General features: G+C 39.7%; 1 protein-coding gene across 3 annotated transcripts in view; it reads right to left on the minus strand.

Annotated features, from left to right (window-relative positions):
- The window catches only part of LOC148414169 (cytoplasmic polyadenylation element-binding protein 4-like), a 38,197-nt gene that overhangs the window by 11,531 nt on the left and 11,966 nt on the right, over positions 1 to 14,700 (minus strand). For 2 of the 3 annotated variants that reach the window (XM_088431229.1, XM_088431230.1), the window contains exons 5-7: positions 6,501 to 6,551; positions 1,428 to 1,451; positions 716 to 892 (exon numbers count right to left, since the gene is read on the minus strand). In XM_088431229.1, coding sequence (XP_088287355.1) covers positions 716 to 892; positions 1,428 to 1,451; positions 6,501 to 6,551 — 252 coding nt within the window. The remainder of the gene's footprint in view (positions 1 to 715; positions 893 to 1,427; positions 1,452 to 6,500; positions 6,552 to 14,700) is intronic. The other variant, XM_088431231.1, reaches the window with a different exon arrangement.

Below are 14,700 nucleotides of genomic sequence, written 5' to 3' on the forward strand. Positions count from 1 at the left end.
TCTCAGCACAGGGGTTGAAAAACACTGCTCTAAAGAAATGTAAACAATACACTATTAAGTACTTCAGTGAATACAGTTTGCAGGTTAACAATGTTAACAATAGGTTATTATGAAAAAAACATTTGGTGTATTTATTAGGGACAATTAATGGACGTTTTCTGGGGGCCTACGCTGTATTGTTGGTCTACGTTGACTAGATGATGGAGGCATAAAATTGTTGCAGGGGATCATTTTTAAACATCAAACTTCATATTTATCAGTTTTAATACCAGGAAGTATCACCTTTTTGATTACCATTATTGCTATAATCCATGTTTTTTTATTCTTACAAATTAACTTTGTCTTGGTCTTCGTCTTGTCTTCATGCTTAATTTCACCAGTCGTCTTTCTTTTTTCCACACACAATTCTACAGTAACATCCATATTGACTGAATTTGGTACTAATTTATTTTTAAGAAAAAAATTGCTTGTATAATCTGAAAAATAACGATGCTGCTCATTAATATGGAATAATCCCAACACCCAATAATGTAATGCAATGTAATCTTATGAGTGAATCAGAATAAAGTATTCACCAAGACTCTGATATAATACTGTGCTCTAAAATAAACACTGATGCTGCATTTGAATCATTCTGTTGTTATAAAGTCAATTCCATAGTTGCATTTAAACCTTCTAAGCAGTATAATGTCAAGATTATGGCAATTGTTGTTACCTTCATCTATGTCCGGTGGCAGCCCTCCGACAAACACTTTGCGAGAGTAGCGCTCAATGCGCTCTCCATTGAGGTGAGGGAAACAGTGCGCCGAGTCAAGTCCACTGAGCTCCTGGTCAGTGGTCTCATCCTCCCCGAAAGAGCACTCATCTTCCATAGGAAACAGAGAGGAATGGCCTAGCAGAAAAATATATATATTTTTAAAATAAATAAAAAAAAAGGTTAAAGTGGTGAAGAAACCTAGAGTGCCGATGATTAGAACACACGTTTAAAAGCAAATTATACGGTTGCAAAACTTGCAAAACCCAAGAGAATAGAAATTGTTCGATTATATCAAATTTTGTGAAAACACTCTTCTTGAGCAGTCAACCTTGTAGCAGCACAAGGACAAAGCTTCCCTTTTTTACTGCTTAATATGGCACGTGTTATTTATTAGTACTCTGCATCTAGTGCAAACCGTTGAGCCTGGAAAGGGGATCCTCCCACCTGCGGTCCCTTCTGAAGGTTTCTAATTTTCCCCCAGATGGGGTTTTAGAGATTTTCCTTCCTCTTCTGGAAGCTTTGTTCAGGGGATGCTGTTGTGTATTTATGATGTTCTAAATGATTATTTTTTCACCTGTGAACCCTTTGGAGATTGCAGTGATTAAGGGTTATAAAAATAAACTTGACGTCTTTCTTTAGTGATTTATTGCAAATGGATTCCAAGATTTACCTCGTCTTCTGCCATAGCTTCTTGCTGCATGTAAAAGAAAACAACAAAAACCTTGACATAGTTTGCTTCTCACTGCATGTCAAAGAAAATAACAACCTTGACATAGTTTGGTAATTAAACAAAAAACACTCCAATTTAAATAAATGAGTATCAAAAATGGTTGTCTGTTAGAACAAAAATGCATCAATATGCAAAAGGCATCAAAGTTTCCAGTTCAGGGACTGCATGGAGGGAATATTACTATTTTCAAGCAGATCAGACAGGTAATATCATATCATTATCAACCATTTTTTTGTGTGTGTTACTAAAATGATATGATTTTGAGAGGCATTTCTACATTGAATATTGTGCAATATCCGGTAAATGACTGAGTGAATGTAGGCGCTCCTGTCCACCTCCTTACTTTTTTCACTAGTTCCAAGAAGACTGCGAGACTACCTGCGGCTGTGCACATTACCAAACAGGCGGCGCCTTATGGGCTCAGCTGGCCGTTGTTATTCAATGCCTTCATTATATGCAGGTTTGTAGATAGTAAGATTTATCGTACTGGTTTATGGGTAAAAATGAGGCTACGTGTTGTGTGTGTGTGTGTGTGTGTGTGTGTGTGTGTGTGTGTACATACTGTATATACAGTGGGCCCCCGTGTTAGGAACTTAATCCGTTCAGCGGCTACGCTCGAAACTCGAACTGCTCGTATGACGGGCAATCCAAACCTATGTTAATTAGTGAATGCGTGCAAAAACCTTGGGTAAAAACATCGCGACTTTATACACATATTAAAAATGAGTAACATAATCTACTGTACAGTTAAATAACATAAATATACAAAGGTAAAATGACATTTACCTTTGGGACGACGTGACTTGAGCTGGTGGTGGGTGGAGGCGGAGGGGAGCAGAGACCAACCCGCAGAATGTATTTATTTATTTTCTTAAACGGGAACTTTTCTCAAACTAGAACATATCACCGGCGATTTCTTTCTCTTTAATCCATAATAGAACAAGCCTCTCCATTTTGTTGTCGACCGAGGTCCATCCCCTGGCAAGGAAAGTCTTGCCCTTAGAAGATTGCCGAGCGGTTACGGCCATACTCACGAGCAAGGTTAACTATGTGTGCGCCTGCTTCGTATTTTTTTATTATCTCCTGCTTGGTTTCTATTGTCATCATCCTCTTACTTCTTCCTTTACCGCCAATTGCAATTTTAGAAGCCATGTCTAACAGATAAAGTTTGCAAAGTCTTCACAACATTCCTTCCTTGCGTTTTTCACTCATTTTCTCTCCTTCCTTCCATCCCGACCAGCTGTGCCATCAAGCTAGATAAAGGCGTTCGGCCAATAGCATATCAGCATTTCTGTGATTGACATGACGCCGGCCAATAGCATATCCGCATCGCTGTGAGTGAGACCGGGACTGTGACCTTAATCGACCAACAGCATATCGGCATCTCCGTGACTATGGCGTTATATTTGTGCCACAATTACGCACGCGCGGAAAAAAAATTTGAGCTTTGAAAATAAAACTGAGCGAGCGTAAACAGATTTTGAGCGCAGAAAAAAGTTCTTGAAAAGAAGTTTCTCGCTCAAAATTCCTTTTTGCTCGCTCGCAATAGCATTCTCGCGCTCAACATCTCGCTCTCGTTCGCGATACTCCTCCCTCCCTCGCTCAACATCGCGTTTGCTCAGCTGCCAATCAAAGTGCTTTTACAAGCTCTGATTGGCTGGTTTTGTGTCACAATCGTAACGCGTGAGCAGAATTGAGCGAGCGTGGAGGATGACTCGAGCGAGCGAGAGCTCAATGTTGAGCAAACGCGATGTTGAGCAAGGGAGGGAGGAGTATCGAGAACGAGAGCGAGATGTTGAGCGCGAGAATGCTATTGTGAGCAAGCAAAAAGGAATTTTGAGCGAGCAATTTCTTTTTCTTTGTTCAAACTCCATCGGCGCACGCTCAAACTCTTATCATTACGTTCTCAATAGTTTTTTTCTTGCTCTCAAAATCTGTTTTCGCTCGCTCAGTTTGATTTTCTCCGCTCAATTTTTTTTTCACGCGCTCGTAATTGTGGCACAAATATAACGCCATACGTGACTGACTCCGTGACTGACACCGTGACTGAGACATTGTAAGAGCAATAGCGTTCAGCGTTGTTGATGCATCAAAGCGAAAAAAATTGTACGAACACATTGACCGGCATGTCGGATTGTTCGTAAGACGAAAGGTTTGTGCGTAAGTGGGGGACAAAAAACTCAGCGGTCCACGCTCGTAAGTCGAAATGTCGTAAAAGAGGGGGGCCGACTGTATATGACATCACTTAAGGCGTACGTGTAAAACTCAAGGAAAGCCACACACGTACACATTACTGGGCTACACAGCGTATTTATTTATTCCGGAGCTTGTAAATGTCAATAAACCCATATCAGTCATTAAAACTTGTCATTATACATGATAATGTCAAAACTTAAAAAAAAATAATTTAAATCAAATATTCACAACATTTTATGAAGTCTATTACAAATCGCCGTTTAATATGAGAACATAGTATTATTTACTTACTATTAATTGAATATGAACGAAATAAAATAACACAAACATATTAAAAACATTCTTGACTTCTTCATGCTCTCTTTCTCTTCGCACTGAGATGTAGAGTGTATCCACTCGGGTGTTCCCAAAAGTTTTTTAAAAGCACTATAGCGCATTAAGGAGCTCTCTTTACCTTTGAACTGAGATGTACAATACTGTATATCCACTCAGGTGTCCCAAGAAATTTTTAAAAGCACCATAGCGCGTGTGTCCAGCTGTGCTTTGTCAGTTTGCTACCTTGGTTAAACAATTTAAGTCTGCAAATCCATTGTTGCTCCAAACACCAAATCAATCCTTTGCAAACAAAGGGCATTCCGAGAAGAACTATTTGCCAAGGTTAGCAACCCTGGTAGCCGAGCCAGAATAACGACAGTCTAGCTCACGCCCCTGGTAGCTCAGTCAGAAAAATGGCCAAGTTGAGACAGGTTAGCTAATAGTTACGCTACAAATTTAACGCAATCCACACCCCTGGTAGCCCAGTCAGAAAAATGGTCCAAGTTAGGACAAGTTAGCTAATACCTACGCTACGCCTTTAACGCAATCAGCCAAAGCCAACACCGCGTAACTTGGTTGTTGGGCATTACAGAGGCCTCTAGATGGCGATCTTATGACTCGATTGGCTATTGCAGTCATCTATTAACTCCAGTACAGTATATGGGCCCGTTCACATATCCATTTGCGCATGCAAGGAAGCCCGCAACTGTTGAAGCGAATGCCCTAGGACCTTCGGGAGCAGGCAGATTTCATACAGCCTGGCGACACAAGTTAGCTGAATTCTAATTGGCTAAAAATTGCAACTTAAAACTACGTCACTAAAAGGAGTGTAACCAAATGTATATAATATGACACGAAAAGAACAGAATACAGAGAATTTTACAAACTAGAAAATGTGCAGTTCCTGACGAAATTGCGTGTGTAGGCATAAGCGCTGAAGGGAGAGGCATTTAATGGTGGAATGATGTTGAATGTTTGAATGGGTTGAATTTGTGGAGGAATGTGAATAATACAAAATTGGAATGGTTTGAATAGGCCAAATAATGTAAAATATACAAGAGGAAAAACAGAAAAAAAGTGGAAATTGTATGGGTATTGAAATTGCAAAAACGTAAATTAATAGGTGAAAGTAAGTGTATGGCAGTGGAAAAAACAATCTTTAATATATGAATGTGAAATGGGAAACCACAAAATGTGAAATGTTAATTCTCCCATTAGATATGAATATTGGAATATAGAGGTGAAAATATGGAATTATGGGAAAATATTAATATTTATAAATTATTAGGATGATCCATAAGGCGAAATGAATGAGTTAAATGTTGTCAATATGAAATGGGAAAGGTCAAAATGTGAAATGTTAAATCTCCCATTAGATATGAATATTGGAATATTTGGGTGAAAATATGGAAAAATGGGAAAACATTATGTATAATTATTGAAATGATCTATAGGGCGAAATGAATGAATTAAATGTTGTCAATATGAACTGGGAAAGTTCAAAATGTGAGATGTTAAATCTCCCATTAGATATGAATATTGGAATATTGAGGTGAAAATATTATGTATGAATTATTGAAATGATGGGAATGACCATTTGCACGTTAAATTTTGTTAATATGAAATGGGAACGCTCAAAATGTGAAATGTTAAATCTTCTATTGGGAAAGATTGGGAAGCCTTCCCATTGGAAAAAAAAATCAGTAATTATGGAAAAATATTGAAAATGATGAATTACCGGAATGATGCGAATGATTCCTAATGCCGCGTTCAGATGGAGCGCGAAGAGCGTACGGTTTTGTACTGTAGTCAATGGAGTTCGCGCGACAGGCGCGGAGCAACGTGCGGCATGTAATTACGCGTGATGTGAGAAGTTAAAAAAAATTGAACTTTTTTCGCATGTTGCGTCGCATCAGCCAGTCAGCTTTGGGAATGTTCAACGTCTCAAGCAGGGGGCAGGAACGAATCATGGTGGCTGCTTTGCGGTCACCGGGAGCTATCCAACACGGCCAGCTGAGCTTTCAATACAAAACGAAGCCAAGCAAGAGCACTCACCTGGCTTGTAGAAAGGCGTAAGGGAGAACTTGGGACAACTGGTATGTGCAGCGTTTGCTTCCTTTTTTTAACAGCTGTTGAACCGTTGTTACTGTGCTAAGCTAACAATAGTGCAGAACTGACAGTACAGTATTTAGCACAGTATTGATTGCGACATTGAAACTTTTTGGTTTTTTTTGGCAGACGACTGAGCGAGCCTTTGTCATAAGCAAAGGCATTCCAGTATTTTGGACAGCCTCATCTAACTTAATCAAGCTTTATTTATAAAGTACATTTCAAAAGTCTGTACTCAACCAAAGTGCTGTACAATGAAATAAAAATGCAAATAAAAACATAAAAACAAACAAAACACTTAAAACTTAAAAAGTGTAGATCACAGTTTTGTATTGTGTCATGTATCAATTTCAATTATGCCATGGTGCTTTTTAATGCAAGTAATTTACATACCATTCATAGGCAGAGGGCCATCTCCACCCAGGTGAGAGAAGTTGAAGCGCCCTATAGTGAATGACAAAAGAGGAAAGGCTTCAAACCATGTTACAACATGCGTTTGAAAGGAATTCAATTGATGTAGCAAATAATACACCATTTCAGTGTTAGTCTTACATGTACTAATGTACATAACAAGTGCATTTAAGTGCACAACACTAAACTACCACTGAACATGGTTTTCAATTTTTATTTTGGTGTGTGTCATTCAGTGATCAAAGTCATAAAGGGAATTACCTATACAGTAAACTGATAAAGAAAGCTTTTGAGTATTCAATGTGATGACACAAGAGATGAAACATTGGCGGTCCGTGACTTTCACACATAAGCCTTCAACGATGTCAGACCCTTAAATAAATACCCCTCATGCACACATGTACACATTACTGGGCGACACAGGTGATTTTCCTGAGCAATGAAACGTCAATAAACCAGCATCAGCTATTAAAACTTTATCATTATACATGATGCTGTCAAAACTTAAAAGAATGAATAATAATTTAAAATACATTTCTACGAAATTTTATGAAGTCCAAATTACAAATCACAGTTTAAGACTAGAGCTGCAAGCAGCTATAAAGGGCCCTCGCAGACCTGTGCACGTTGGGGTATGAACAGGTCGGGGTACAGTGGTACCTCGGTACTCGACCATAATCCGTTCTGAGGTGGTGGTCGAGCACCGATTTGTTCGAACACCGAAACCAATTTCCCCATAAGAAATAATGGAAAGTATGTGTGCACAAGTAAATGTGCACAAGCAGTACATGACAAAGATAAAGATAAAGATAAATAAAGCATTATAAACCATTTTGTATAATTTACTTATGTTTTGGAGAGTGGTTGATGGCATACAGGAATGGATGTGGTGAGGACGGGAGGGAGGGTTACTCCTTCCATGATGACGCTAGCTAACTGCGACGCGAGGTCGGACACTCGTACACCATGTTCATATTTTGCTATAATTTCCTTCTTCAGTTCAATAGTGGTCCTCATTGTTTTCCTCTTTGCATTCCCCTTATCACTGTCTTTCTTTGGACCCATTATTAAGGGCTAGAGCAACACGAAAAAGTTTAAATCCGGGAAGAAATACTCGAACAAACGTCTTACTCCGCTGGCGGTCTGAGTTGAACTGGCGCTTACCCGCTGGCCGAGAAGGGCTGAGGAGCGCGTTCGGGTCGGCTCGGCTAGTCGAGAACCGAAAATCTGTTCGAGGTCCGATGCATTATCTACTTGAATTTTTTGGTCGAGCACCGATTTGGTCGAGTATAGAGACGGTCGAGTATCGAGGTACCAATGTATGAACAAGGACTATGAACGATGAAAAAGTAGTTGTAGATGACTTCAGTGCAGGACTCCTACCAAATATGTAAAATTTAGACAATGTGGGTGGAGTTACTGCAGCTTTTATTGTTCCAATTTTGTGACTTACAATGCCATATAGGCCACACCCACTGTCGAAACATCGTACTGATTTGTGGAGGGCATAAGGCATGGCCACTGGCTTTTCAGAAAACATTTAAGGGATATCACTTCAAGGGGCTCAGCAGAGTACATAAAAACATTAAGGATTTGCTATATTTTTTGCTGCCACTAGGTGGCGCTCGTACTATGATTAAAAAAATAGGCTTGTAGGTGTGTTTCACATTGGACTCCCATCCCATATATGAAGTTTTAAAAATATCAGATCGTCTAGGTCAAATTACAGCAACTTTTACCGTTTTCACGAGACATCGGATTTTGAGTTGGCATAGAGGCCACGCCCTTTATTGAAAAGTCATAAAAGTTGAGAACCTTAATGTTCCAATGTGTCATAGCTTTTTTGACCATTTTTGAGTTCATTTAGTCAAACAGACATTTCACAGTACATAAAAATATAAAAAATGAGATTTTTGTCCGCCACTGGGTGGCGCTGTAAATTATTTGGAAGTTTAGCACATAGCTGTATTAGGGCATGCCTTTTAAAGTCCCTGCAAAGTTTCACATGGTTTGAAGCTGAAACAGCTGAGTTATTAAGGTTTTTGTCACTCTTGGCAAAGGAAATATCAAACATAAATTGAAGCTCCACCCCCATGTTATATGTCATGAGATATTCACGAAATTTGGACTGTGTGTGCCCGTTAGTCGGATAATGATCCATGCCAAAATTGAAGGTCATGGGGTGAACCGTTTAAGAGAAACAGGCAATAGTTTGAGACCAGCTAATATCTAAGTACAGGGCAAAATAATACATTATAAAAATTCATAACAATTTTTCTGTACATCCTAGCCCATCACTTCTATTGACTTTTATGTAGGTCTTAGAGTCTTTCATTTGCCTACAAAGTTTCATAGCTGTAGGTCAAACCAAACAGGATTGACTGTAATCTTTCGACTAATGACATTTTTTGCAGCCACTAGGTGGCGCTAGCTTTAAACTGGAATATATGTTTGTCGATGTCTTCAGGAATAGATTTTAATCCGATGTGTGAAATTGTGAGAAGATCAGATTACCTGGGTCAAATTACAACACCTATTACTGGTCCGATAAAGCTTCAGAATGAAAATGGACGTATAGGCCACGCCCATTATCGAAATATCGTACAATTTGGTGGAGGTCAGCAGGGCTGTCTAAAGGTTTTTCAGACTTAATTTCAGCGATATTACTTCAAAGGGCTCAGCTAAACACATAAAAACGTTTAAAAAATGCTATATTTTTGGCTGCAACTAGGTGGCGCTCGCACTATGACAAAAAATACGTGGATGGGTGTATTCCGCTTTGGAAACCCATCAAATATATGATGTTTAGAAAAGATAAGACCATCTGGGTCCAAACACAGCAACTTTGTTCGTTTTGGCAAGACATCAGACTGACATTTTTGTTTGCCACTAGGTGGCCTTATAAGCAATGGAAGATTTTTTTAAACACGTGTGTTAAGGGCTTGAGTCTTCATGTGTCTGAAGTTTCAGATTTTTCCAAGCTTGTAAAGCTGAGTTATAAAGGTTTGTTTCACATGTGGCAAAGTAATCATCAAAGGCATAATATGAAGCCCCGCCCCCAACATATTTGATGGCGGATCGTCACAAAAATTTGAACAAATGTGCCTCACAGTGAGATGAAACATCACAGCAAATTTGACTTCGATTAAGTAAAGCATTTAGGAGAAAAAAGGAGCAGTTCGGGACCTGCAAATGAGCAAAAACGGGACAAAGGTGCACATTCAAAAATTCATAACTCTCTTTCTGTACATCTGAGCATATGGCTCGCGCTGACTTTTTTGTAGGGCTCGAGGTCATACATAAGGCTACAAATTTTTGTAGCTCTACGTCAAACGGGCCGGGAGTGAGAGGCTATTTTCCACTCATAAGGCCATTTCGGGGCAAATTACAGCCACTTTTTTCATTTTGCCGAGTCATCTGACTTTGAGGTGGCGTGCAGACCACGCCCATTATTCTAAAGTCGTAAAATTTTAAAACCTAAATATTCCATGTCTTAATGATATTCTGACCAATTTTCACTTGTTGTACTCAAACAGACTGAGCACAATACATGAAAGTGTAAAAAATGACATTTTAATCAACCACTAGGCGGCGCTAGTAGGTATTTAAAAAAACTTTTTTTAAAAGTGTTAAAGGCATAAGTCTCCATGTGTCTATGAAATTTTAGATTTTTTTAAGCTAGTACAGTGGGCCCCCGGATTACGAACTTAATCCGTTCAGCGGCTACGCTCGTAACTCGAACTGCTCGTATGACGGGCAATCCAATCCAATTAATTCGTGAATGCGTGCAACGCGTGCAAAAACCTTAGGTAAAAACATCACGACTTTATACACATATTAAAAATGAGTAACAATCTACTGTACAGTTAAATTAATTAACATATACAAAGGAAAATGACATTTACCTTTAGAGCGACGTGACTTGAGCTGCGTGGAGGCAGAGGTGAGCAGAGACCAACCCGCATGGTTAACACAGTTACGCTGATATGCTATTGCTCTTACAATGTCACAGTCACTGTTTCAGTCACGGTGTCAGTCACGGAGATGCTAAAACATATCATCCTCTTACTTCTTCCTTTACCGCTACTAGCAATTTTAGAAGCTATGTCTAACAGATAAAGTTTGCAAAGTCTTCACAACATTCCTTCCTTCCGTTTTTCACTCATTTTCTCTCCTTCCTTCCATCCCGACCAGCTGTGCCATCAAGCTAGATAAAGGCGTTCGGCCAATAGCATATCGGCATTTCTGTGATTGACGAGATGCCGGCCAATAGCATCTCCGTGAGTGAGACGGGGTGACCTTAATCGACCAATAGCATATGGCATCTCCGTGACTGACTCCGTGACTGACACCGTGACTGAGACAGTGACTGTAACGTTGTAAGAGCAATAGCGTTCACGTTACTGTCACAAGCGTCAATTGCTGATTTTGTTGACACAGCCAAGCGAAAATATATTTGCATATACAATGGCCGGCATGTCGGATTGTTCGTAAGACGAAAGGTTTGCTCGTAAGTGGGGGACAAAAATCTCCGTGGTCGTAAATCGAATTGTTCGTAAAACAGGGTGTTCGTAAACCGGGGGCCGACTGTACATCAAAGTTATTAAGGTTTATGTCACTCTTGGCGAAGGAAAAATTGAACACATAATTTGAAGCCACGCCCCTATCATATATGTCAGCGGATCTACACCAAATTTTGCCCAGTTGCCCAGCTATGTCTAATTATAGACCACAGCAAATTTGACGGTGATTAAATAAAGCGTTTAGGGGAAACAAGGAGCAGTTTGGGACCTGCAAATGTGTATAAATGTGTGTGTAAATAATAATAATAATAATAATAATAATAATAATAATAATCCGGAGAAAAACAAGAGGGCTCTCGCAGCGGTAGCTGCTCGGGCCCTAATAATAATAATAATAATTCGGAGAAAAACAAGAGGGCTCTCGCAGCGGTAGCTGCTCGGGCCCTAATAATAATAATGATAATAATAATCCGGAGAAAAACAAGAGGGCTCTCGCAGCGGTAGCTGCTCGGGCCCTAATAATAATAATAATAATAATAATCCGGAGAAAAACAAGAGGGCTCTCGCAGCGGTAGCTGCTCGGGCCCTAATAAGAACATCATTTTATTTCTTTACTATTAATTGAAAATGAACAAAATAAAAGAGACAATGCTATCACTCACCAAAACAAACGGTGGTCATAATCGATCAGTGTTTTCAATATCTCCTGATTTTTCTTCCTCTCCCTCTTTATTGTGGAGCTCTCTCTTTCCCTTCGCACTGAGATGCAGTGTATCCACTCGGGTTCCCCAAAAGATTTAAAAAGCACCGTAGCGCATTGAGGAGCTCACTTAACCTTTGAACTGAGATGTAAAATACTGTATTTCCACTCAGGTATGCCCAAAAGTTTTTAAAAGCACCATAGCGCGTGTGTCCAGTCGTGCTTTGGTGTCTCGTTGCTGCATTAGCTAAACAATTGAAGTTTGCAATCCAAACACAGAATCGAACCTTTGCAAACAAAAGACATATCCCACAGATCAATTTGCAGCGGCCCTAAGAAGCCGTAAGCCAGGAGTACAGCTCATAGTTTGTTGATTGGAAGTGGCGGACAAACTCCTTCCCCTTCATTAACAGGTAAGCTAAAAGCTAAACCACCACCATTAAAGCAGATCAGCCAAGCTAAAACTATTGCGTAGCTTGGTTGCTGAGGATAGCACCGCCTTCCTGCAGTGAGCATTCAATCACGTCAGATTCAATGTGAGGCCTGTAGATGGCGATCTTATGACTCGATTGGCTATTACAGCTGTCTTACAACTACAGGGGCTTGTTCAAATGTGTCTTTACACACCGCGCAGATGGCCTGCAACTTTTGAAGCTAATGTGAATATGTGTGTGTGTGTATATATATATTATATATATATATATATATATATATATATATATATATATATATATATATATATATATATATATATATATATATAGCTCAAGTCACCTCGCCCCAGAGGACAATGTCATTTATTCTTTGTTTATCCATGTTAATTAAATTGACTGTACAGTACTAATTTTGAATGTATGTGTAAATTCGTAATGGTTTCAACTATGATTTCACCACGCGCTGCCAGTCAATGTGTACGTACAATTGACATCGTTTTACTATTTCGATGAAATCATCTGCTCACGCATGACACGGAAATGCTGATATGCTATTGCTCTTACAATGTCACAGTCACTGTTTCAGTCACGGTGTCAGTCACGGAGATGCCGATATGCTATTGGTTGAACGCCTACATCTAGCTTGATGGCACAGCTGGTCGGGACGGAAGGAAGGAGAGAAAATCAGTCAAAAACGGAAGGAAGGAATGTTGTTAAGACTTTGCAAACTTTATCTGCTAGACATGGCTTCTAAAATTGCTAGTGGCGGTAAAGGATGTAGTAAGAGGATGATGACAATAGAAACGAAGCAGGAGATAATAAAAAAAAAAATACGAAGGAGGCGCACGCATGGTTAACCTTGCTCGTGAGTATGGACGGAACTGCTCGGCAATCTTCTAAGGGCAAGACTTTCGTTGCCGGGGGACGGACCTCGCTCAACAACAAAATGGAGAGGCTTCTTCTATTATGGATTAAAGAGAAGGAAATCGCCGGTGATATGTTTTAGTTTGAGAAAAGTTCTTGTTTAAGAAAATGAACTAATAAATTATGCGGGTTGGTCTCTGCTCACCTCCGTCTCCACTCAGCTCAAATCACGTCGCCCCAGAGGAAAATGTCATTTATCCTTTGAGTATCCATGTTAATTAAATTAACTACACAGTAGGTTATGGTACAAATTTTAAATGTGTGTGTAAATACGTGATGGTTTTATCTCTGATTTAACCACGCGTTGCCAGTCAATGTGTACGTACAATTGACATCGTTTTACTATTTCGATGAAATCATCTGCTCACGCATGACACGGAAATGCTGATATGCTATTGCTCTTACAATGTCACAGTCACTGTTTCAGTCACGGTGTCAGTCACGGAGATGCCGATATGCTATTGGTTGAACGCCTTCATCTAGCTTGATGGCACAGCTGGTCGGGTCGGAGGGAAGGAGAGAAAATGAGTGAAAAACGGAAGGAAGGAATGTTGTTAAGATTTTGCAAACTTTATCTGTTAGACATGGCTTCTAAAATTGCTAGTGGCGGTAAAGGAAGAAGTAAGAGGATGATGACAATAGAAACGAAGCAGGATATAATAAAAAAAAAAAATACGAAGGAGGCGCACGCATGGTTAACCTTTCTCGTGAGTATGGCCGTAACCGCTCGGCAATCTTCTAAGGGCAAGACTTTCCTTGCAGGGGGACGGACCTCGATCGACAACAAAATGAAGAGGCTTCTTCTATTATGGATTAAAGAGAAGGAAATCGCCGGTGATATGTTCTAGTTTGAGAAAAGTTCCCGTTTAAGAAAATAAATAAATAAATTCTGCGGGTTGGTCTCTGCTCCCCTCCGCCTCCACCCAGCTCAAGTCACGTCGCCCCAAAGGTAAATGTCATTTTTCCTTTGTATATGTTATTTAACTGTACATTAGATTATGTTACTCATTTTTAATGTGTATAAAGTCGTGATGTTTTTACCTAAGGTTTTTGCACGCGTTGCACGCATTCACTAATTAACATAGGTTTGGATTGCCCGTCATACGAGCAGTTCGAGTTACGAGCGTAGCCGCTGAACGGATTAAGTTCGTAACACGGGGGCCCACTGCGCATATATATATATATATATATATATATATATATATATATATATATATATATATATAGCGGGGGTTGGGGACCACTGGTCTAGGGCATAGGTGTCAGACTCCAGCCCTCGATGGCCTGTATCCTGCATGTTTTCATATTTTAACAATAGCAATGATCCTAATCATTTGAATTAGGTGTGGTTGAGTGAGAAAGTTGGAAAACATGCCGGATACCGGCCCTTGAGGACTGGAGTTTGACACCTGTGGCCTAGGGGAAAACCTTCCAACTCACTGAAATAGCTCCGCAACACATCAATTGTACATGTACAAAATCAGCAAATAGTTGAGTATATGCAAATGACAAAAAGTAACAAAAAAGACCCTCATGTAAATAGAAAAAGACCAAACATGCGAGTGTTCCCACAAAAAATACATGAATAAATAAATAGCACA

Source organism: Hippichthys cyanospilos, chromosome 13 (genome assembly GCF_059441005.1).
Source record: "Hippichthys cyanospilos isolate Australia breed blue-spotted pipefish chromosome 13, RoL_Hcya_1.0, whole genome shotgun sequence".
NCBI lineage: Eukaryota > Metazoa > Chordata > Actinopteri > Syngnathiformes > Syngnathidae > Hippichthys > Hippichthys cyanospilos.